The following is a 22,188-nucleotide window of genomic DNA, read 5'->3' as shown; positions in this document are numbered from 1 at the left end:
TGTGATGTACAATCTGGGACATAGAATCTTACACTCTGTTCTCAGGTTGGATATGATAAGCTTGGAGCTGGGCAAAATGCAACAGTTGCTGTAATGAGTTACAGTGGTTATGACATTGAGGATGCTATTGTGATGAACAAGTCCTCTCTTGATCGTGGTTTTGGTCGTTGTATTGTAATGAAGAAGTACTTAACAGCATGCCCTCAAAATGCTTTAATTTTGTTTCAGTTGCACATTCCCACTTCCTACCTTAATTGATTTTTTTTTGAACAAACAGGTTGTCTGCAATCAATCAGAAGTATAATAATGGCACATCAGATAGAATAATCAGACCTCAGAAAGTGGGGAATGATGCAGAAAGGATGCAGGTAATATTATAAATTTATAATCATACCTCTCTCTCTCCATGTGTGTGCAGATATTTGTATATGCTAGCATGGTTCTTAAGTACGCGAGTGATTGGGAGCAAGTCCTTGCTTTTTTTCTAGTTAGATGTAAGGTGTAACGGTGTTCTTGGACCACAAGGATCAGGGTGTTCTGGAGCTGCTTGCTAGGCCTGAGCCTCCCCATTTAATACTTGGGCATGGGGTCGGCACGCCCAAGTTGCCTTTCCCAACCTGTTTATAATGTAGCAGGTTCCGCCAGCGTGATTAAAAAGGCCTATTCTACCAACTACTCTTTCTCAACTTAAGGGATATTTCATACTTCTTCCAACTACGTTAAGGAGCAAAGGAAAGCTTAGCCTGGTTTTGTGTACAATAACCTGCTGTAATAGAATATGTGAACTGGGATTTGGGTGGGCAGGTTCGTTTGTTCAGGTTTGTTAATAACAGCTCTGCGATTAATTGGGTAGTTTCAACAGGCTGGTCAGTCTGAGAACTGCCATCTCTATCTGCAACCAGCACCTGATGTGGTAGTTATTTTTGTTATTAACTCACATTATATAATGTGTGTCTGAGAAATGTATTTTGGTGGGATTAATTTCACATCATTCAGGACGAAAATCCAACCAGACTTGTGGTCTACCTTAGAGATTGACAACTAGAATCTTCCCACTGTAGCTAGCAATTGGGAGCTTCTTATATTGATCCATGGGCTGTGCTAGCATTTTTACCCATTCCAGGTGTCCCAATTCCACAAAAGAGAATGAGAAAACTTTTAGAATTGGGAATTAAAATGGACCCTTTAATCATTACATCCATAGTTGTCATGGCATCTAGGCGACCCAAGGCATCGGAGGGGTCCTTGACACAAGGCAACACCAACAAGGCGACAAAGCATCCAAAGCGCCTGGACGCCTAGGGGGATTTCTTGACAACTATGATTACTTCTACCCATTTGAAGCTCATGTGGTGTTAAGTGGTTAAATTACACACTAAATCAGGGTATAGCGACCATTTTGAGAAACATGGCAACACCCCCTCCCTTTTCAAAATACTATTCGTGGTTTTCTCACTAAACAGTTGATCTTGCAGCAAATGAAGTTCTTTTTCCACTTTCCAGAGCCTCATTCTGTGACCTCTTGCTAGGATCAGAATGGTTATGGAGGAATTAGAAGTTTGGATCGATGTTAATGATGACTGTGCATTGAGTGGGTAGTGATATAATTCTGCTTACAAGCTTAAAACTTTTGCATGAAGAGGAACTAGTTTTGGTAGTTTTAGATGTCCCCATATCATTATTTGAGTCAGGTTAGAGGTAATTTTGGGATTGGTTTGGGATTGCATTCTTCATTCATTTTGGCTCCTTCCATGCGCATTGTCTGTTGTGCATAATGGAATCTATTCAAGAGAGGGGGAACAAGAATCATCAGACAACCATAAAACCGTTTATGGAGTAGAATATTGGCAACCAAGAAACCAACTCATATGGAGGACGAGCAATAGCTGACATGAAGATGTTAAGATTGATGAATGTAAAGGAAGTATTGATTCATGTAGCTGCTCTTAGTAGTTGGGATTTGGGATGATACTTTGTTGAGTTGAACTGGCCTGTGTGATATGGTCTGCAACTTAGTCACCAGGGTAATGGAATCACTCAACAGTCAACACCTCTAGTTACAGAATCATCTAGTCCTGCCATGTGCTTGATTATTACAGGGAGCCTTCTCCTTAAGTATTGATACATGGCATAGTTATCAAGGTGGCAAGGCGACCATGGCATTTGAGAGGGCCCAAAATCAGGGCGACACCAACCAGGCGGCAAGGCGCCTGCCTATGCGCCCCAGGAGCCTGGACACCTAGGCGACACGATCATAACTATGATACATGGTAAGCTGGATGAAAATGGACATATTAAAGGTGGGGATTCAGCCAATGTCCTTCAGTGCATTGAAGATGGTAGTGAGAATCTTGGTTATATATTTCACTAAATCAAGCAGATTTTAAGGATCGAATCTGATGGAATCCGCATAAGGTTGCTCACGACTTGGCAAAACATGAGGTTGCACAGCCTAGGTTATGTTTTGGGGATGATTTTCCTACATAATTTGGATCTCTGCCTTTGTAGTGGAATTAGAGCCTTTTATGGTCATTGAGTGTTAGTACAGTATCATGTTGTTGACCAGTAATAGTCATGGTTTCAGAAATTAGCTTGGAATTGGCCGACCCCAATTCCAATTAATACTGATTCCTGCAACGAATTTTGCAATTGCTCATGAATGCTCTTGGATCTTCCTTTTTTGGCTCTTTGTTCCTTATGTTAGTGAGTAAAATAGCATAAAATCAATGAAACTTGTCTCTTGTAGCAAAATCTACAAGTCTTTTGAATAAAAAACTCCAAAGAATAAAAAATCTGCAGAAATCTTTGCTTCTTCTTCCTGTTTCCAATTTATGGCTGATTACAAGCTGATTCCAATCCGATTCGAATCAGAATTGATGGAGGCCAATTCCTTGTCCAATCCGTGGCCAATTACAAGCTGATCCCAATCCGATTCGAATCGAAATTAATGGAGGCCAATCCCTTGTCTAATTCCTGGTTTTTAAACCTTGGTAATAATAACTTTGGCATTCACCTTTTATTCTCAATAAATCATTAGTTATCCCAAACAAGCAAAAAATAAGATATTCCATTCATTTTAGAGAATACATTGGAGCATGTTAAAACCAAAAAGATGCATAAACTTTACTTTCTTGATCTACACAACTTGGAACTTAATAGAATTTTGTTTCTGTATCAAACAAAAAAAATTACTAGCCTTACTCTAGGATGGGCATAGGGGTGACTTTGCTTGTATTCTTGACTCCCATATCTTTGACTCTTTGTAATGAACCATGTATGATGTATACCATTTGAAAATTATGAAATGGTTTACAACTAATGCATATTTAAGTTGTTTTAATTGAATAATGTGTGTTCTAGTATTAAATTTTTATGTGGAATAGGCCATATTAGAGAATTTATACATCAGTGTACAAAGTTTAACTACCAAACTAGGGTCGAAAATGAAACAACCATTTTGGGTTTTTTTGTTTTAATATAAGGGTTCCACTATGTTTAGATGGCCTAAAATAGGATTTCCTTGAAGTTTCAGGACTTAATTTGGCCATTTGGGTCGAAAATGTTGTACTATGCAATTAAACTCAACACGACCCAAGGTTAATAATAGAAACTTTGCTAGGACTTTTGACTAATGACTCCTAAGCACTGAAACAGGACTAGAACCTTTGCTTAACTACTTATAATCTAAGTAAGACCATAAGATGGAGATTGGAGAAAGCTGGTGATAATTTCAATGAGGTGGACTGAATATCGACTTGACAACTGGACTGCATGCATTCATATTTTTGTTGACCACAACCCATATGAGGACAATGAGGTGGGCAATATGGTCCATGCATCTATAGTTGACCATAATCCATATGAGGATAATGAGGTGGGCAATATGGCCCATGTACCTATAGTTGCATCAAAACCCTTACACCCTTGATGGGGCCCTGTGGACCATAGTTATCAAGGCGTCCAAGCTCCTTGCTCGCCTTGGACGCCTAGGTAGGTGCCTTGCCGCCTTGCTTTTGGACCCTCTAAAATGCCATGGTCACATATCTGCCTTGATAACCATGCTGAGGACCAACAAAAATATGAGTGCATGTGATGTAGATCGAAGCACGAAGAAGAAAATAACACAAACAAAATTCTGGAGAAGCTACTGTTCACGTGAACAATGCTGAGGATTCCCCTTGACCAGTCAAAGATGGTCTCCACTTTTGAGAGGAAGATGCTCCACGATTTTGCTAGGATCCTCCTTTGACTAGTCAGCTGGAGTTGAGTGCACTTAGTAGTTTCCATATTTAGTTTCCATATTTAGTAGTTTCTAATTTGTGGCTGATTTATAAAGCCAAGTAGTTTCAATTTTAGTTAGGATTTAGTAGTTTCTATTTTCCTAAGTTTCTATTTTGGAAAGTTTCTATTTCATTGTAAGCTTACCTAAGCTATTAATAGGCATCATATCTTAATGAAAAGTTAAGTTTAGAGAAAATAATATTTTGGCCACTTTAGCCATCGGTTATGGAGTTTTCTCCTATGTTCAACAGCTGAGATAGTTGTGGGTGAGAGACCCAGGGTCAGAGGCCCATCACCCTACCCCTTTTTCTTCTATCTTCTTCTCCTATCCCTACTTGATCTCCATTGCTGCTTCTGTTTGTGACTGCAACAATTCATAAGAACTCAACCTGAAGATCATAATACATCCTCAATTGATTCCAAAGACTGCTACTGCTGCTACCAATCGATTGAAGGCTGCTGCTGCTCCTGCAAGTTGATGTTTTGCTGCAACTATAACGATCCTCCTATAGAGTGGTTCTTACTTAAACCCCTTCTACATTAGCATGCAGTCCAGTTGTCAAGTCGATATTCAGTGTAGCTTATTGAAATTATCACCAGCTTTCTCCAATCTCCATCTTATGGTCTTTTTGTTGGGTGAATAAAGATATTACCAAACCCCAGGAGGGGGCAGGAAAAGAGGGGAAGGGATATACAAAGAAGGGGAAAAGAGAAGGGGAGGGGGGGAAACAACAAGCCAACCTACGCAGAGGTGGAGGGAAATAAAATAGACAAATCAAGACCCCAGGAGACAGCAATATGCCTGTTCCTTGAGGAATCCAAAACCGGACGATGACGGGTACAGCTGAGTTTAGAAGGGACATCGAAGGAGATGGCTTTCCAAATCAGATCATAAGATCGAGAGTTGGAAATCCATCTCCTAAGGTTCCGCTCCATCCAAATATGATAGATAGCAGCTCCAAAGACTAGCTTACCAATGGTGTCGCATATAGAGGACCCAGAAAAAGTCATGTCCAACCAAAGCCATTCTTGCTCAAAGGATAAAGGTCTCCTACTACAAGGCCATATTGAGGAGAGGGTTTTTTTCCAGATGATGGAAGTAAAAGGGCAAGCAAAAAAAAGGTGGGGAGTGTCCTCAATACCATTCCAACAAAGGGCGCAAGCAGGGGGGACAAGATGTTTCGGTGAAGCAAGAAGGCTTGGGTTGGGAGGCAAAGGCGAAGGGTTCTCCAGGCAGTGAAGCTATGGCGAGGGATATTGCCTTTGAACCAGATAAGATTGTGCCAGGGGACGGTGGGAGCAGTCTCACGAACAAAGTTCCAGGCAGAGCTAGTGCTGAAAAGGCCATTGGGGGAAGGCAGCCACAGGATCTTGTCCGCATGGGGGGGGGGGGGGGAGGGGAAAGGGGGGGAGAGCTGGCCAAATCTGAGAGACTATAGATGGATTAAGGTGGGGGGGGGACCAGGAGCCTAAGGAAATGAGGGAGGATAGAGAGGAATCTTTGGGAAGACCATAAGAGTAGACCATCCCAGGACCAAAGACACAATAAAGAACTCCAAAAGGATGCCAAGGGTCAAGCCAAAGGGAAGTGGTGGAGCCATCAACAATAGAGGAAGAGATACCACGAAGGGCAAGGGGGCGGAGGGTAAGGATCTTGCGCCAGATCCAGGAAGAGTCGGAGGAAATGGCAACAGTCTAGATGGAGTCAGACTTGAGAAGGTGGGAGAAGACCCAATTGACCCAGATGGAATCCTGGTGGGAGGAGATTTTCCAAATAAGCTTAAGAATGCCTGCGGTATTGGAGTCACGGATTCGCCGGATTCCTAGGCCTCCCTCGGATTTGGGGAGACAGATAGACTTCCAGCTAGTAGGATGGAGGAATCTAGAGGAATCATTCCCTTTCAAGAGGAAAGCACAGAAGAGGCGCTCCATGGCCTGGATGGTGGCTTTGGGCAAGCCAAAGATCCCATTCCAGTAGATGTAGGAAGCTTGGAGGACAGAGCGGATGCAAACAAGACGGCCAGCATAGGATAGGAGTTTGCTTTTCCATAGCTGGAGGCGCTTACGGATATTATCCAGCATAGGAGCACAGTGGTGGTTAGAAAGCCTGGCTGGGATGAGGGGGAGCCCGAGATATTTAACTGGGAGGGAGCCAATGGAGAACCCAGTCAGACGTAGAAGGGAATCTTTATCAGAGTCGGGGATGCCAAATAGAAAGATTTTGGAATTGAGGAGATTAATATGGAGACCCGAGAGCGACTCAAAGAGGTGGAGGGAATCCATGATTGCGGAAATAGATGAATGACAGGCCTTTGAGAAGATCATCAAATCATCCGCAAAGGCCAGATGGGTTTGAGGCCTTTGAGAATCCATGATTGCGGAACTAAGTCTTACTTTGATTATAACTAGTTAAGCAAAGGTTCTAGTCCTGTTTCAGTGCTTAGGAGTCATTAGTCAAAAGTCCTAGCAAAGTTTCTATTATTAACCTTGGGTGAATTTAATTGCATAGTACAAGATTTTTTACCCTAGTTTGGTATTATGGTTCAAGAAATTTTGAGATTACAAATTCTTCTTTTTAATTGTAGAAAAGATTTTCCAATGGGTGCTGTACTCTGATTTTTAAGTACTCTTGTATTGGTTGTGAGCTCTGTTGTTGGCAATTGTATTATTCAATCGATTGTGCCACTATAATATCTTTACTAGGGCATTGATGCCTACCACAAGGACTTGCCAATACTCTGTAGTGGAACTGATTTTTGAGTTCCCACCCATTTTTTCATTTGTTTGTAACAAGCATCTTTACTGATAGTTGTCATGGAGCCAAGGCAACCCATGGTGGTGGCCAGGCACCGAAGATGACCTCAATATTTTGATAAAAAAATGTCCCATTGAAGGTATGTATGCCAGTTTCAGTCTTGTTTTCTTCTTTATTCCCTCTTTTCCCTTTTTTTGACAGGATCTGGTTCAGCAGCCTAGGTGGGCAAGGCATGCCTTTGGCATCCCAAGGTGCCTTGTTGCCGGCACTTGACAACACCTTAACCACTATGTTCTAACGCTTATTGTCCATCTCATGCTACTCGTTAAAGAAGTGAATTATTATTTTTCAATGATTTGGCAATTTTATGCATACCTTTTATCCTGGTTTCATTGTCCTCCAGATGTTTAGGAAGCTGCAATCTAATTTATGTTGAATTTGTGGCCTCGTTCTTGCCTCCTCTTTTTTTTTTTTTTCAAAGAGGAATTTACAGCAAATTGTTAGAGAAATAGTTTCAAAAAGCTATACAGGAATATACAGAAAAGGCTTGTCTCTCTACTGGTATTTCTTAGATGAGCAACAACACAGCCATTTCTTGAGATATATCTACTGGTATTTCTTATAGAATGGCAAAATATATCGGCCTTCGGACAAAAAGCTGCTTTACAAAGAAGTATAGAATTATGTATGAGATATATCCAACAAAACCCACCTAACTGATGACCCTCTCTATGATCAAAATTGAGGGTCAACATTTCTCTATGCACTTCTGCCTTGGCTAGTTCATCTGTCTGCTAATAAACTGGTAGCTCTTAGCTTACATGACAATGAGATGCTTCCTTGTTTGCATGTAGCTATTGCTCTTCTGATCAGATGTGCCGACCTCCAAGGAGAATACAATTTTTCAGATTGCTCAGATAGCCATTTTATTACCAGAGCCGAGCTACCCTCCGGCCTCCACCACAAGATTTGTCCATTGTCTTGTTGCATATTAGGATAGACTGGATAATTGCTTTAATATCATCTGTGTTAGAGTTGACATGTCCAACTGATCCCAGGAAATCCATTAACATATTCCCATGTGATCTCTAATTACTCCTCCAATAGCATCCGACACTGGGTTGCCCAAACTATATAGCATTATCTTTCGGTGCATGCATCCTCTTTCCTTACAGTCTTTAGCAATGGTCAATTCAGCTAAAGATGTTTCTGTTACATGTTTGTCAGTTGTCTAATACAAGCTTTTATGTGTACAGATACTTGATGATGATGGGCTCGCTGCTCCTGGGGAAATAATTAGACCACAGGACATCTATATCAACAAAGAGTCCCCTGTCATTACAAATGCCGCTGTTGCATCTCCTATGGGATTACCAGATAGGTGTGTAATTTCTTTTCTGGTCCAGATTCTTTCCAGTCATTAGCCGTGTAGCTTATCATCTTTTGGAAATTCCAGTGCGTACAAGTCCACGAGGCAAACATATAAAGGTCCTAAAGGGGAGACGACGGTAATTGATAGAGTATCACTTTCCTCAGACAAGGATAATAATCTGTGTATAAAATTTTTAATCCGTCAAACTCGGAGACCAGAGGTAATTATTATTCTGTCAGCAAATTGCTTTTTCACTTTCTTCTTGGAAATACATTTGATTTTTCACCTTTTGGATTCATATTTATATTCCAGGTCGGTGATAAATTTAGCAGCCGACATGGGCAGAAAGGTGTTTGTGGCACGATTGTTCAACAAGAAGACTTTCCCTTTTCTGAACGAGGAATTTGCCCGGATTTGATTATGAATCCTCATGGATTCCCAAGGTAAAATCTTGCTTCCACTTTTGCCTATTGATCTGTATAGTATTATGTTCAAGTATTGTGTAATGTGGTCAGTGGAAAAATTGTATGGTTTCCTTTGAAAGAATATGCTATTGTTGTAATCTAGAAAATTAGGGAGAATGACTTGTGTCAATGAGACACAGGCCAGCTTTATTTATAATGAAGAATAGAAAATTCTAGAATGAGTACAAGACCAAAATACCCCTATTGACAATTATACCTTTGTACCCATAGTACAACACTCCCCCCCTAATACCATGTTGGAACCGATTCCTCTAAAAGGCCGACCTTGTACGAAAGGGAGGAAACAATATGTATATCATGCAGGAGCTCTAACACGGCGGACTATCCAAAGGGAGACATGGGTGGATAAATAATTTCAACACCTACCCGTTCCCAGGGGGACTCGATACCGTGACCCTTGCCTGCTCTGATACCATGTTGTAATCTAGAAAATTAAGGAGAATGACTTGTGTCAATGAGACACAGGCCAGCTTTATTTATAATGAAGAATAGAAAATTCTAGAATGAGTACAAGACCAAAATACCCCTATTGAGAATTATACCCTTGTACCCATATTACAACAGCTATCTCCAATAAGCAGTCCGTAGGTGTCATATTTCAAGTTTCCTAGTTGCTTATGCTGCGTTTGGTAACGTTCTTTGTCAAGAACAGGTGTGTTTTACCAGAAACATTTTTTGATGTTCTTGGCCTGGAACAGTGTTCTTTATCTGTAATTGACCATTTGGCAAATCCGTTCCAAAACTGTTTTGAAACAACTATGGCATTTGGTAAAACTTGTTCTTACTCATTTACCATTAATTACAGATTTTCTGGTTTGGCAAGGGCTGGTAGTTTACTTAGGATGCAATCCTTTTATTTATTTTATTTTATTTGAATGGGTAGATTACGTAGGGATTTATTGGGTCATTTTCTTTTCTTAGATATGGCTTATTTTGGTAGTTCCTTTTTAGTTAGTTTATATTTTTATTTAAGGGTGTTTTTCCTTTAAATTGATGTAATACAGTAGAAGAGTTCAGAATTGAATATTGAATTGATAGTATGCTCAAGAGAGTGCTCGTGGGTGTGTGTCCCTCTTCTCTCTCTGCCTGCAACTCTGATTCTTCCCAGGTTTTCCCTCTTCTCCTAACCGACCCTCCACCAATTTGGTACCAGAGCCGAAGGATCCATCTCCTTTCCTTCCCAGTAATTCTGTTTCTCCTCCCTCTGTAGGAGATCCCTTTCCTTTCCCCTGTAACCCTCTTCCCATCAACTCCCACAGCAACCTAATCTTCTCTCCCGACTGTTGCAACAACACCCCACCTCCTTTTGGTTTTCCTGCAGTGACAGCAAACACAAAAAAAAAATAGTTGAAAGGCTTTTCCCAACCCACTGTTACCGCTGAAACCCCAAACCCATCCCCCTTCTATGATTCCCGGAGACAATCCCATCACCTCCTTTCTTCCCTCGCAACTACAATTGACTTCTCCCCTTTGCCCCCTTGTTCTGCCAGTAATCAAAAAAAAAAAAAAAAAAAAAGAGAGCGAGAGGTATTGAACCAGAAAAAAAGATATAGAAAAATTTTGCATACCTGGTTCGAAGTCCTCCCTCCGGATTACTCGTCTTCCCAGCATCGTAGTCTCCTTGATTGAGTCGAAGACCAAAATCCAAATGGAAGTTGAACACCCCAGCCTGTTCCGACTCTTCTGCCATGTGAGAAAAGAAACTCTGCGAACTCAAAACCCTGCTGGTTTTCTAGTCAATTACGGCACCCATCCACCCACCCCACTCCCGACTTCAATTTATTTCTTGTTTCGTTTTCTTTAATTTCCCAAAATACTCGAGTTCCTTCTTATTCTTTTTTTGTTCCAGAATTGCCCCCTCCCTTCTATTCTTATTCTATTTAGTCTTTCTTTTTATTGTCTTCCAAGTTTGCCCCCTCCCTTCCATCTATCAAACTCAAGAAGACAACTGATACATTTCTCCCATAGCAAGTCGACTCGGACGGCATTGTTGGACCTCTTCTGAACTCGATGGAGTCGAGTTCTTTTTAAAGGAGGCAAGCTGATGCAGTTGCCTTAGCCTGGCTGGATTGACATGACCTACTTTGGAGGCCCACACCAAGGATTGGTCCTAAACCGGTTTTCTGGTCTGGCAAGGGCTGGTAGTTTACTTAGGAGTTAGGATGCGATCCTTTAATTTATTTTATTTTATTTGAAATGGGTAGATTACGTAGGGATTTATTGGGTAGTTTCCTTTTCTTAGATACGGCTTATTTTGGTAGTTTTCTTTTTAGTTTGTTTCTATTTTTATGTAAGGGTGTTTTTCCTTTAAATTGATGTAGTACGGTAGAAGACTTGAGAATTGAATATTGAATTGATAGTATGCTCAAGAGAATGCTTGTGGGTCTGTGTCCCCTATTCTCTCTCTGCCTGCAACTCTGATTCTTCCCAGGTTTTCCCTCTTCTCCTAATCGGCCCTCCACCACCAAGAATGTTTTATGGGGATATCTGTGTGGAAATACATTCATAGCTTAGTTAAAATCATTACCCGAATGTTTTATGGGGATATCTATGTGGAAATACGTTCATAGCTTAGTTAAAACCATTACCTGGACTTTTAGAACTTGAAAAACTTAGGAGTGGAATGGGAGACAGCTTTTCATGTTTTATCTGTTAGTTTGGGCTATAAGTTATAGCGTTAAATTTTTTTTCCTATGCCTGAAATTCTTGACAGTTGGTTTTTTCACATTTACATTGCTTTGATTAAAGTATCATTGATCCGTAAATGTCAGCTTGAAAGTAGTAATGGATAAGACGTCATGACTTTTCCAATGTATGAAATTTTCTATTACTACATTCATTTTTTTTTTTTTTTTATTTTATTTATTACCAGTCGAATGACAATAGGCAAGATGATAGAGCTTCTTGGTGGCAAAGCCGGGGTTTCAAGTGGTAGATTTCATTATGGAAGTGCCTTTGGTGAACCTAGTGGCCATGCAGACAGAGTTGAAACCATAAGGTACTCTGTTCCTTCTTCCCTAGTAAACATCCCAAATAATTCTTCATTAATGCTATGCTTGACACGTTTTATTCATTTGTGTTTTGACAGTGAAACACTTGTGAACCATGGCTTTAGCTACAATGGCAAAGACTTCATCTATTCAGGTTTGCTACTTCTCTGAAAGTTTTAAGACATCAAGTACTGTGTTAAGGAATGATAATTTCTGTTTTCAAAGATGAAAACCTCAAATTAGACACATAGATCTCCAATGGCCTACCAATGACATAAAGCTTCAGGCACTAAGCAAATCACATGGCCCGCAACTTTCTCCTAGAAGAAAAAGAAATAAGTACTAAAACCCACCTAATAATGCAGACCCAAGTGTTGATCTGCTATGGTGGGCTTCACATAGGGAACAATAGAAGAATGAGAAGAATGAGAAAGAGGGTAAAGGGAAGAGGGAACTCACTCTCACACACACTCACACTGAGCTTCACAAATAAACTTCATTAATCAAATCTTCAAATCTGTTGCTCTCCTACAATTCCAATGAATAAATAGAAAATAGCTTTGCATAGGAATAGAAACCTAACTAAAATAGAAATAACTCAAAAAGGAAACTACCTGTTGAATTATGTACACCAGAATACTGTGGGGGTATTCTGGTCTTTTTACCTCTTCATTGCTCTTCATTATTCATTCTTGTATGTAAGGCAATTCTGTCCATGTAATGTTTTGGATTATTATAAATATAGAATTTGGGGTCTGTCTTGTACATCCAAGCATTCACTTTTCCTAATTCTAATCTCTCAACATGGCATCAGAGCAGGTTTGAATTAGGGAGTTTTTTTCCATTCTCGATTTCCCCCCTCCTCCCCTTCACTCTCGATCTCTTCTTCCCACCCGTCTCTTCTGTTTTGATCTTCTCTCTCCATCATTCTCCCACTAGGGCAGCACTGATGAGGTGATCGACAGATTTAGTTGATGCCCTCCTTTACCTCATCCTATGATAAGGTTTTTTGATCGATGGGGACAAGTTCTTGCTGCCTGCGATATTTGCTTCTTCAGTTTTTTTTGGATTGCTTCCACTTCTTTCCAAGGGACCAATCTACCTCATTGAAGACTCAAGAACTGTGGCAGTGTTTACTTCTTTGGATCAGTTCCTATCTCCAACAAGATTGAAGACCTAGATCGATTTCTTTTCATCAAATCAGGGTTTTCTCAAAACCCTGACAAATATCGATCTAGGAGTTTCAGGTTTCCATTGGGGCTGGTTTTTGGAGGAGTACTTCAGTCCTATTAGGAGCACACTCGATCCAAGTTTCAGCTCTATTAGGTTTTTTTTGTCAGCAATCAGCCCTCCATTGATTTCACCAAAATCAGGGTTTTTTTCAAAACCCTGAAAAAGTCGATCTCAAGGATTTCTCTGTCAGATGCTGCTGGTTTTTTGACACATCTCTTCCTATATTTAAAGAGGTCTCCCCTCCAATTTTCAGCCATTATCTTGGAGTTTTTATTGGGTTTCTCATCACTACAGCCCATCTCTGCGAATCATTTTTTTCTGCTGCATAATGGGTGACTCTGAAGTCTCTACTGGCACTTCTGCTGCTGATATGTACAGTAGGAATGAACCCCGTGATCTTCTTCCCAATCCTATCAAACTGGATGGGAGCAATTACCTGATATGGTCTCGCTCTGCCTACTTTGCCATTGCTGGCCGTTGGCTTACTGGCCATATTGATGGCACTACTGTTATGCCAACTGAAACTGGCCCTTCTCTGACCAGGTGGATCTCTAATAATGGTATTCTTATGTCTTATTTGATTGGCTCCATGCAATCAGACCTTGTGGGTGGATTTCTTCTTTTTGATAATGCTGCCCTGATATGGTCTGCCTGCAAGGAAACTTATGGGCAGCTTGGCAATGATGCCCAGGTTTATGAACTCTGGAAGAAGGTCTTTCATACCACCCAAGGGGAATTGACTGTCTCCAAGTACTATGCCTCTTCACAGCCTTTGGCAACAGTTGGACCATTTTTCTTATTTCCATCCTTCCACTCCTGGTGATATTGCCTCTTACAAGAAGCATGTTGACAAGATACGGGTTTATGACTTCTTGGCTGGATTAAATGTGGATTATGATCAGATTAGAGTTCAAGTGTTGGGTCACTCTCCTTTTCCCACACTTGAACAGTCCTATGCCTTGGTCTCCTCTGAAGAAAACCGTAGGGCTGCCATGCTCCATCCTCCCTCTACTGAGAGATCAGCTCTCTAGACTGCTTCCATGGTTGTTCCTATGACTGCTGGTTTTCCCCCTTCTGGTGATGGTTCTACCAAGGGCATTGTCACTTGTGAGCATTGTAATAGGCCCTACCACACCAAGGACAAATGTTGGAAACTTCACGGGAAACTAGCTGACTTTGAAGCCAAACGGGCTGCCAAGAAGAAACCAAACAAGAAGGCCCATCACTCTAAGTCTGTTGCTACAGCCCCTACTACTGACACTGGCTTATCTCAGGAGGATCTACAGGCATTTCTACGTGTGCTCAAGTCTTCCACTGTTGCTGCCTCTACTACATCAACTACTGCCAATTCACCTACCCCTTCAGGTTCAAACTTTGCTCGGTCAAGTATTTCATTTGGTGGTCATTGTGCTTCAGTAGCTTCCCATCCTTGGATCATTGATTCTGGAGCTACCGATCACATGATCGGGTCCTCTAATCTTTTCCATCGTTATTCTCTTACTTCTGGGAAAGACAAAGTCAAAGTAGTTAATGGTTCCCTTTCTTCCATCTCTGAAAAAAGAATCATCAGCTGCACTTCCTCTCTTCCTTTGTCTTCTGTTTTGCGTATTCCTAATTTTACTACTAAGCTTCTTTTTAGTAGTAGTATTACTCGTGACCTTAATTGCAAAGTAACTTTTTTTCCTTCCCGTTGTGTTTTTCAGGATCTGGCCTCTGGGAAGACGATTGGATTGGGTAAAGTGCATGGTGGCTTGTACCTGCTTGATGATGGTCGTCTCACTGTACCCCCATTACCATCTCCACATAAGAACTCCTTAGTCTCTTCTTAAATTTACCAGTGGCACTCTAGACTAGGTCATCCTCCATTAGGAATTTTAGCATCTTTATTTCCTACTTTGGTAAAAAATTATGATAAGACCGACTTTTTTTGTGAGGCTTGTGTTCTGGCCAAACAAACGCGTTCAACTTATTCCATTTTTAATAAAAGGAATTCTTCACTTTTCCATTTGGTGCATTCTGCTGTTTGGGGCCCAAGTTGTAGGACTTCCCTTTCTAGTAATCGGTGGTTTGTTTCCTTTATTGATTGTCACTCTAGACGCACAAGGGTTACCTTATGCATACAAAAAACCAGGTGTTTTCATGTTTTCAGCATTTTCATAAAATGGTTCAAACTCAGTTCCAGGCTACTCTCAAAATTTTGAGAAGTGATAATGGAATCAAGTATACAGAAAAACAATTTCAAAAGTATTTTGCTGATCATGGGATCATTCACCAGACCAGTTGTGTTGATACCCCAGCCCAAAATGGTGTGGTTGAATGGAACAACCGTCATTTATTGGAAGTGGTCCGAGCTTTGATGTTTGCTCGACATGTTCCGTCCCAATATTGGGGGGATGTTGTCCTCACTGCAACCTATCTCATTAACCGGTTACCTTCTCGTGTCCTTGACTCCCGCAGTCCTGCTGAGATTTTACATGGACATTCCTCCTTTGTGGTTCCCCCCAAGGTTTTTGGTTGTGTGTTATGCTAGGGATACACAATCTCCAGGCAAACTTGAACCTCGTGGGTTGAGGTGCATCTTTTTGGGTTATTCTCCAACCCAGGAGGGTTATAAGTGTTACCATCCACCTTCCCGTCGTACTCTAGTCAGTACGGATGTTGTTTTTCATGAGGATCTTTCATATTATTCTTCACCACCTCTTCAGGGGGAGAGCTCTAGTGAAGATGTGTTTCCTCTATTAGATGTCCCTTCATCTCTTGGTGTCCCATCTCCTTTAGTTGTTGCCCCATCTCCATCGGCTGCTGCCTCTTCATTCGAAGGGAATCCTTTACAGGGGGAGCTCGTAAGGAATAATGGTGGTAATGTTCCTAATTAGGGGGAGCTGACTCCAGTCTAGAAAACCATCAGTGAATTTCATAAGGGAATTGACAACTCTAACATCATCACCTATACAAAGGGATGTACCAAAAGAGGGCAGCATCAATCCACTGTGGCACCAATACCTATCTAGTTGCCGGCTCAGGAACCAGATCCTCCTCCTCCTGGTAAGACCTCTCCTTCTGATCTACCTATTGCTCATCGCAAGGGTACTAGAACTTGCACCCAACATCCTATTTCTCGCTTTGTTTCTTATAGTTCTCTTTCTCCATCTTTTCGTGCATTTGTGTCCTCTCTTTCTTTTGTTTCCATTCCTAAAAATTGGTAGGAAGCTTACACAGATGGAAAGTGGAAGGCAACAATGTTGGAAGAAATGAGCGCTTTGAAGAAAAATAATACTTGGGATCTTGTAGCCCTTCCTCCAGGAAAAAAAACAGTAGGATGTAAGTGGGTGTTTGTGGTCAAACAAAAGGCTGATGGGTCTGTGGATCGATATAAGGCATGTCTAGTTGCAAAAGGCTTCACACATACATATGGGATCGACTACTAGGAGACCTTTGCTCCTGTTGCAAAGTTGAATACAGTTCGGGTTTTGTTATCTTGTGTAGTCAATCTTGGATGGGATCTACAACAGTTGGATGTGAAGAATGCCTTCTTAAATGGAGAACTTGGTGAAGAGGTGTACATGGATATTCCACCAGGTTTTTCTTGTAACAGTAATAAAGGTAAAGTGTGCAAACTGAAGAGAGCACTTTACGGGTTGAAGCAGTTACCTCGAGCATGGTTTGGGCGATTTCACAAGGGCATGATCTCTGTGGGCTATAAGCAAAGTAATGTTGATCACACTCTCTTTATAAAGAGGGTTGGTGAAAAACTCATTGTTCTTATAGTCTATGTGATGATATTGTGGTTACTGGTGACGATGGTAATGAGATCAACCGGTTGAAGCAATTTCTTGGCCAGGAGTTTGAGATTACAGATCTAGGGAAGCTACGGTACTTTCTTGGGATTGAAGTTGCCAGATCTTCTAAAGGCATCTTTCTCTCCCAAAGGAAGTATGTCCTAAACTTGTTGGCTGAAACTGGTTTGTTAGGGTGTCAACCGTCCGATACCCCTATGGAGGCTATTCTCCATCTTAAAGAAAAGGAGAGTGAACCTGTTGATAAAGGCCGGTACCAAAGACTAGTAGGGAAGCTAATTTATCTCTCACATACACGTCCAGACATTGTTGTTGTTGTTGATGTGAGTACTGTGAGTCAGTTCATGCATGACCCCTATTCTTCTCATATGACGGTTGTTCTTCGGATTCTTCACTACTTGAAGTCAGCTCCTGGAAAAGGCATTCTTCTGTCTCCTAATGGTAACCTACAGATAGAGGCATATACTAATGCTGATTGGGCTGGTTCTAACTGATTGGAAGTCTATCTCTGGGTATTTCTCTTTTGTAGGAGGCGATCTTGTCATTTGGCGTAGCAAGAAGCAAAAGATGGTTGCTCGTCCTAGTGCTGAAGCATAATTTCGTGCTATGGCACAAGGCATTTGTGAGTTACTTTGGCTGAAAGGCTTTCTACAAGACCTTGGTGTTCCTGTTCATCTTCCTATGATGTTGTACTGTGACAACAAAGCTGCAATCAGTATTGCACACAACCCGATACAGTATGATCGCACCAAACATGTTGAAGTGGACAGGCATTTCACCAAGGAGAAATTGGAAGAAGGGTTGATTTGTGTTTCCTTTGTGAAGTCTACTGATCAGGTTGCTGATATTTTCACCAAGGGATTGTCTGGGAAGCTGTTCTATCCTATTCTAGTCAAGTTGGGCATGATTGACATATTTGCTCCAACTTGAGGAGGAGTGTTGAATTATGTACACCAGAATACCGTAGGGGTATTTTGGTCTTTTTACCTCTTTATTGCTCTTCATTATTCATTCTAGTATGTAAGGGCAATTCTATCTAAGAAGCTCCTACGTAATCTACCCGTGAAATAAAATAAACTAAACTAAATATTGCAGCCTAAGTTAACTACCAGCCCTTGCCAGACCAGAAAACAGGTTTAGGACCAGTCTTTGGTTTGGGCCTCCAAAGCAGGTCATGTTGGTCCAGCCAGGCTAAGGCAACTGCATCATATAGATTCTGGTTTGTGTTCTCTTTGGCTTTGTCATACATATATATATATATATATATATATATATATATATATATAATAGAAAAAAAAAAAACATGCAGTAAGGCGTCCGCCCCAGCCACAAGGTGTCCAAGGTGTCACCCAGGACATCAAATGAATCGTGTTGTCGCCTTCAACCCATGACTGTGCCTGGACCCCTAGGCGACGCCTTGACAATAAAGCAATCAATCATCACCATTCAGTCAATTTAGGCAGCTCATTTGTCTTTCAGCAATGGCTGCATTTCTCAAGATGATTTCTTCTTTTACCGAGGGCTCTTTCAGTGCTCAAAACCAAATACTAATCATTCATTAATTGAAACTGCAATCACTTGATACAACTTAAAAGATATTATAATTGCAAAAATATGCACCACATAACTTGGTATTAGTTGCAGTACACCATAACAGTTAATGGTTTTAACTATAAGCAATTAGAATCAGGGGGGGGGGGGGAAATTCAATCCCTCTGCACTTAAAAGATCATTAATGTTAACGAGGCCTCCTCCTGCACCTGAATGCCATGCCTCTTCCACCTGTGACAATATTGAATATTTTATGATGACATATGTTTATGAGCAGTATCATAAGGACATAGACGAAGAACAAATACAGAAGAAAATATGTAGGAGGCAAATTGGTGTAGAACCAGGAGATGATTGGATGAATGGGAGCTGAACAGCTTCCACCTAAATTCACAAAGGAGTTCATGTAGAAGTCCACAAGGAAAGATCAGTTTTCATTTCTTTGTCATAACAGAACTGTTACGTAAATGTAGAGTTGTTCTGCCGGATCGGTCGCTGAAGATCTTTGGTCTCTACCCAGACCCAATGAAAAAAATTATATCACTTCTTATGGATTCATTGAGAATGATTTTGATCTAGTTCATGGCCTATTAGAAGTAGAAGGCGTTCTGGTGGGATCCTCATGGACAGAAAAAGATTGCAGTCAGTTTAATAATGATTGAGTGACATTGCTTCTTCGGTCCGAACCAAGGAATCCCTTCCGAATGGGATAAGAGAATTCCTACTATTACTATTCTCTTTCTTTCTCTTAATTGAAGAAATACTTGGAAAATAAAACTGCAAGTACAAAAATGAGTAATAACCCCCAGTAGAGATTGGTACGATTTAGTTCAACATTTTGTTCGTTCGGATTTTATTGTGTCATAGCTCTATAATTCAGATTTATTGGTAATTTGAGTTATAAGAGGATTTTTAAGTGGAATCTCTGAAAACACCTGAGATTACTAACTGCTTCCATTGTCCCAAGGCACGAAAAAAAATTTTAGAGAGGACTAAAGAAAAATTCATAGAAAGGCACCAATTACTTGGGTGTTTGCTCCAAACCAATCTCTTGAATCTTCATTTCTTTTATTTATTTATGGGAAAGAGAATGCCACCCAGTCGTGCAGCACACGCCTCCCCTGCACCATGACACACGGGCGCGGAAAAAGACCGCCGGGTGTGGCGGTCATTTTATGCACCGCTGTGTCAGGGTGTGGGGGCGGTGTGTCTGGCGCGACAGGGTGGCGTTCTTTCTCCCAATAATTATTTATTTGTTTGTTTTCTTTCTCCAGTTGCTTCCATAATCTGTATTCTCATGTGTCATCCTTCTTTTTCCCCCCTTACGATTTGATTTTCCAGGCATCACAGGGTGTCCACTGCAAACCTATATATTCATGGGGCCAATCTACTACCAGAAATTAAAACACATGGTAAAACTTTAATCCTCTAAATTTCAGACCATGCATGCGTTTTTCTCTTTGACAAAGTAAAGGTTCCAAGATCCTTTTGGTTTAGCTTGTGAAATTGCTTTGATAATGTTGTATGAGTAACAACTTACAGTGTAATGCTCAGGGCAATTATCACAGAGTAATTACTATCTTTTTTTTCAATGAATCAGACCGCTTAATAAAACTTCTATCTTTAAGACATGCTTTGTACAATCTGAATGACTTTATTGTCCAATTCCAATATCCTTTTATTTTTCTGAGTAGAATGTTGGAGTTGAGTTCTTGTTGTTTATCATTGTCAGGATTTCTTTGACCCCCAGCCATTGCTCTCTAAAGTCACCACTTTTTTAGACAATAGGATAATAGTTTTATCTTTAAGACATGGTTTGTACAATCTGAATGACTTTAATTTCCAATTTCAATATTCTTTTATTTTTCTTAGTAGAATGTTGGAGTTGAGTTTTTATTGTTTATCATTGTCAGGATTTCTTTGACCACCAGCCATTGCTCTCTAAAGTCACCACTCTGAGAGCTGGTTTAAGTACCCACAAGCCAATACAGATTACAGCATTTTATCTATATGCTCATATCTATCTTGACGGTAGAAATATGTGACCAACGAACCAAAAATTTTGGGGTCAGAAGATTGAAGAATGGAGGAGAAAATAATGCCCTGGTGATACAACACTACATGCTAGATAATGTCACATAACATGAGCATGGACATCTGTCAGTGTTGACCCAGATAAGAGGTGTCTGACATGGCAAACTAAAAAACTTGACGTGGAGGCACTTCCATCAGTGTATTTTTTAGTTCTGTTTTTTCAGGAGGAAATTTATTAGGTACAACTACAGTTTTGTATATGTAGCATACGAAGTATTCATAGCATAGTTGTCATGGCGACTAGGTGACCCAAGGCATTGAGGGGCGACAAGATGCCCGCCTAGGTGTCGTCTAGGTGCCCTAGACGTGCAATAGATGACTGTCTGTAATATAAGACAATGATAATTTTATATAATTATGGAGGGCAGGCACGGTAAAGGTTGCTCCATTGTGACCAAGTGGTCACGGGTTCAAATCTGGAAACAGCCTCTCTGCGAAAGCAGGGGGAAGGCTGCGTACATTATGACCCTCCCTAAACCCGGCAGTGGCGGGAGCCTCGTGCACTGGGTACACCCTTTTTTTTAATTTTATATAATTATGCTTATATGCAACATAGAAACCATATCAATGCATTGCAATATGATATAATTATACTAGTAATGACCCTATATGAGAAAAACTAACATATATTAAACAAAGCATAGGGTATAATATAAGCATTTTCATTAAAAAAAAACAAAATAATAAACATAAATCAACATAAACTCATAGAGTGTCAACAAGGCGGAAAAAGCCTGGTCGCTTAGGCAATGTCGTGACAGCTATGATTCATAGTTAAGTTTATTTTTCCAGGCGAACTTTCCCTCCCTTCCCTCGTTCCCTCTTCCATTAATTTTTATTTCATCTTAGAATTTAACATATGAAGTGGCCAGCGGCATCAACATGTAGTCCTCATTGAACAGTGGTCATTTGCCAAATTTGCAACCATATTGTATGTGATTTCATGGACTCGGATTCCCTCTGGTACCTCCTTAGAATTTCTTAGCACTACTATTGTTATTCTTTTGTTGGGTTTATCATTCTCATTGCCAGTACCATCTTTGTGAAAACTGACATTGTTATCCTACCCCATGTTTTAGGTCTTATAAATTGGGTTGATGTCCATTTCTTTCTCCTAATGTATCATCTCATTGCCTTTCCATTCCCACCTCCCGTAGTTCTCTGCATTATGTGATTTGCGTTATTTATGTTAATATCCTCTTCTTTAACTGATATTAAATGATGCAGTATCGCTTCTGTGGACCAGGCCGAACCCATTTGGGAGTCCAGATGGAGATGAACCGGGTCCAATCTGGGATTTTTGGGGGAGATAGTTACGTAGTTGTTTTAAGTTTCTTAGATTAAGTTTCTGTTGGGAGTCTTTCTTATTTATATGGAGGTAACCAACACAATTTGTAGTAGATTGAATGTGAAATACTGAGTTTTGTTTAGTGTGCCTGTACGCTCTCTCTCTTCCCCTTCTTCCCTGCATTTCAGAACCTTGTATCACAGGAGTGTTCTTCATCCCTGCTTCCTTCTTCCTCCTTTCTCTCCTTCCTTTTCCTTTTATTTTCGTTATTTTTTCCTCCTGCTTTCTTCTTTATTTCTTCTGTCCTTGTGCTCTTCTTCTATTTTCTGTTACTGTTACCTT

The 22,188-nt window shown here is 40.6% G+C and overlaps 1 protein-coding gene across 2 annotated transcripts in view; it reads left to right on the top strand.

Moving 5' to 3' along the window:
* Positions 1–22,188, top strand: part of LOC122670716 (DNA-directed RNA polymerase III subunit 2) — a 148,500-nt gene that overhangs the window by 113,734 nt on the left and 12,578 nt on the right. Inside the window, exons 28-35 of one of the 2 annotated variants that reach the window (XR_006334243.1) lie at positions 46–185; positions 278–368; positions 8,293–8,417; positions 8,493–8,628; positions 8,721–8,851; positions 11,780–11,891; positions 11,982–12,037; positions 19,806–19,876. Coding sequence is in view for 1 of the 2 variants with exons in the window: in XM_043867679.1 (XP_043723614.1) it covers positions 46–185; positions 278–368; positions 8,293–8,417; positions 8,493–8,628; positions 8,721–8,851; positions 11,766–11,891; positions 11,982–12,037; positions 19,806–19,876 (876 nt within the window). In the remaining variant the exon portion in view is untranslated. Of the gene's footprint in view, positions 1–45; positions 186–277; positions 369–8,292; positions 8,418–8,492; positions 8,629–8,720; positions 8,852–11,765; positions 11,892–11,981; positions 12,038–19,805; positions 19,877–22,188 lie in introns of those variants that run through there. The other variant, XM_043867679.1, reaches the window with a different exon arrangement.

The sequence above is a fragment of the Telopea speciosissima genome, chromosome 8 (assembly GCF_018873765.1).
Source record: "Telopea speciosissima isolate NSW1024214 ecotype Mountain lineage chromosome 8, Tspe_v1, whole genome shotgun sequence".
In the NCBI taxonomy this organism is placed as follows: Eukaryota; Viridiplantae; Streptophyta; class Magnoliopsida; order Proteales; family Proteaceae; genus Telopea; species Telopea speciosissima.
This window is presented reverse-complemented; position numbering and strand designations above follow the sequence as displayed.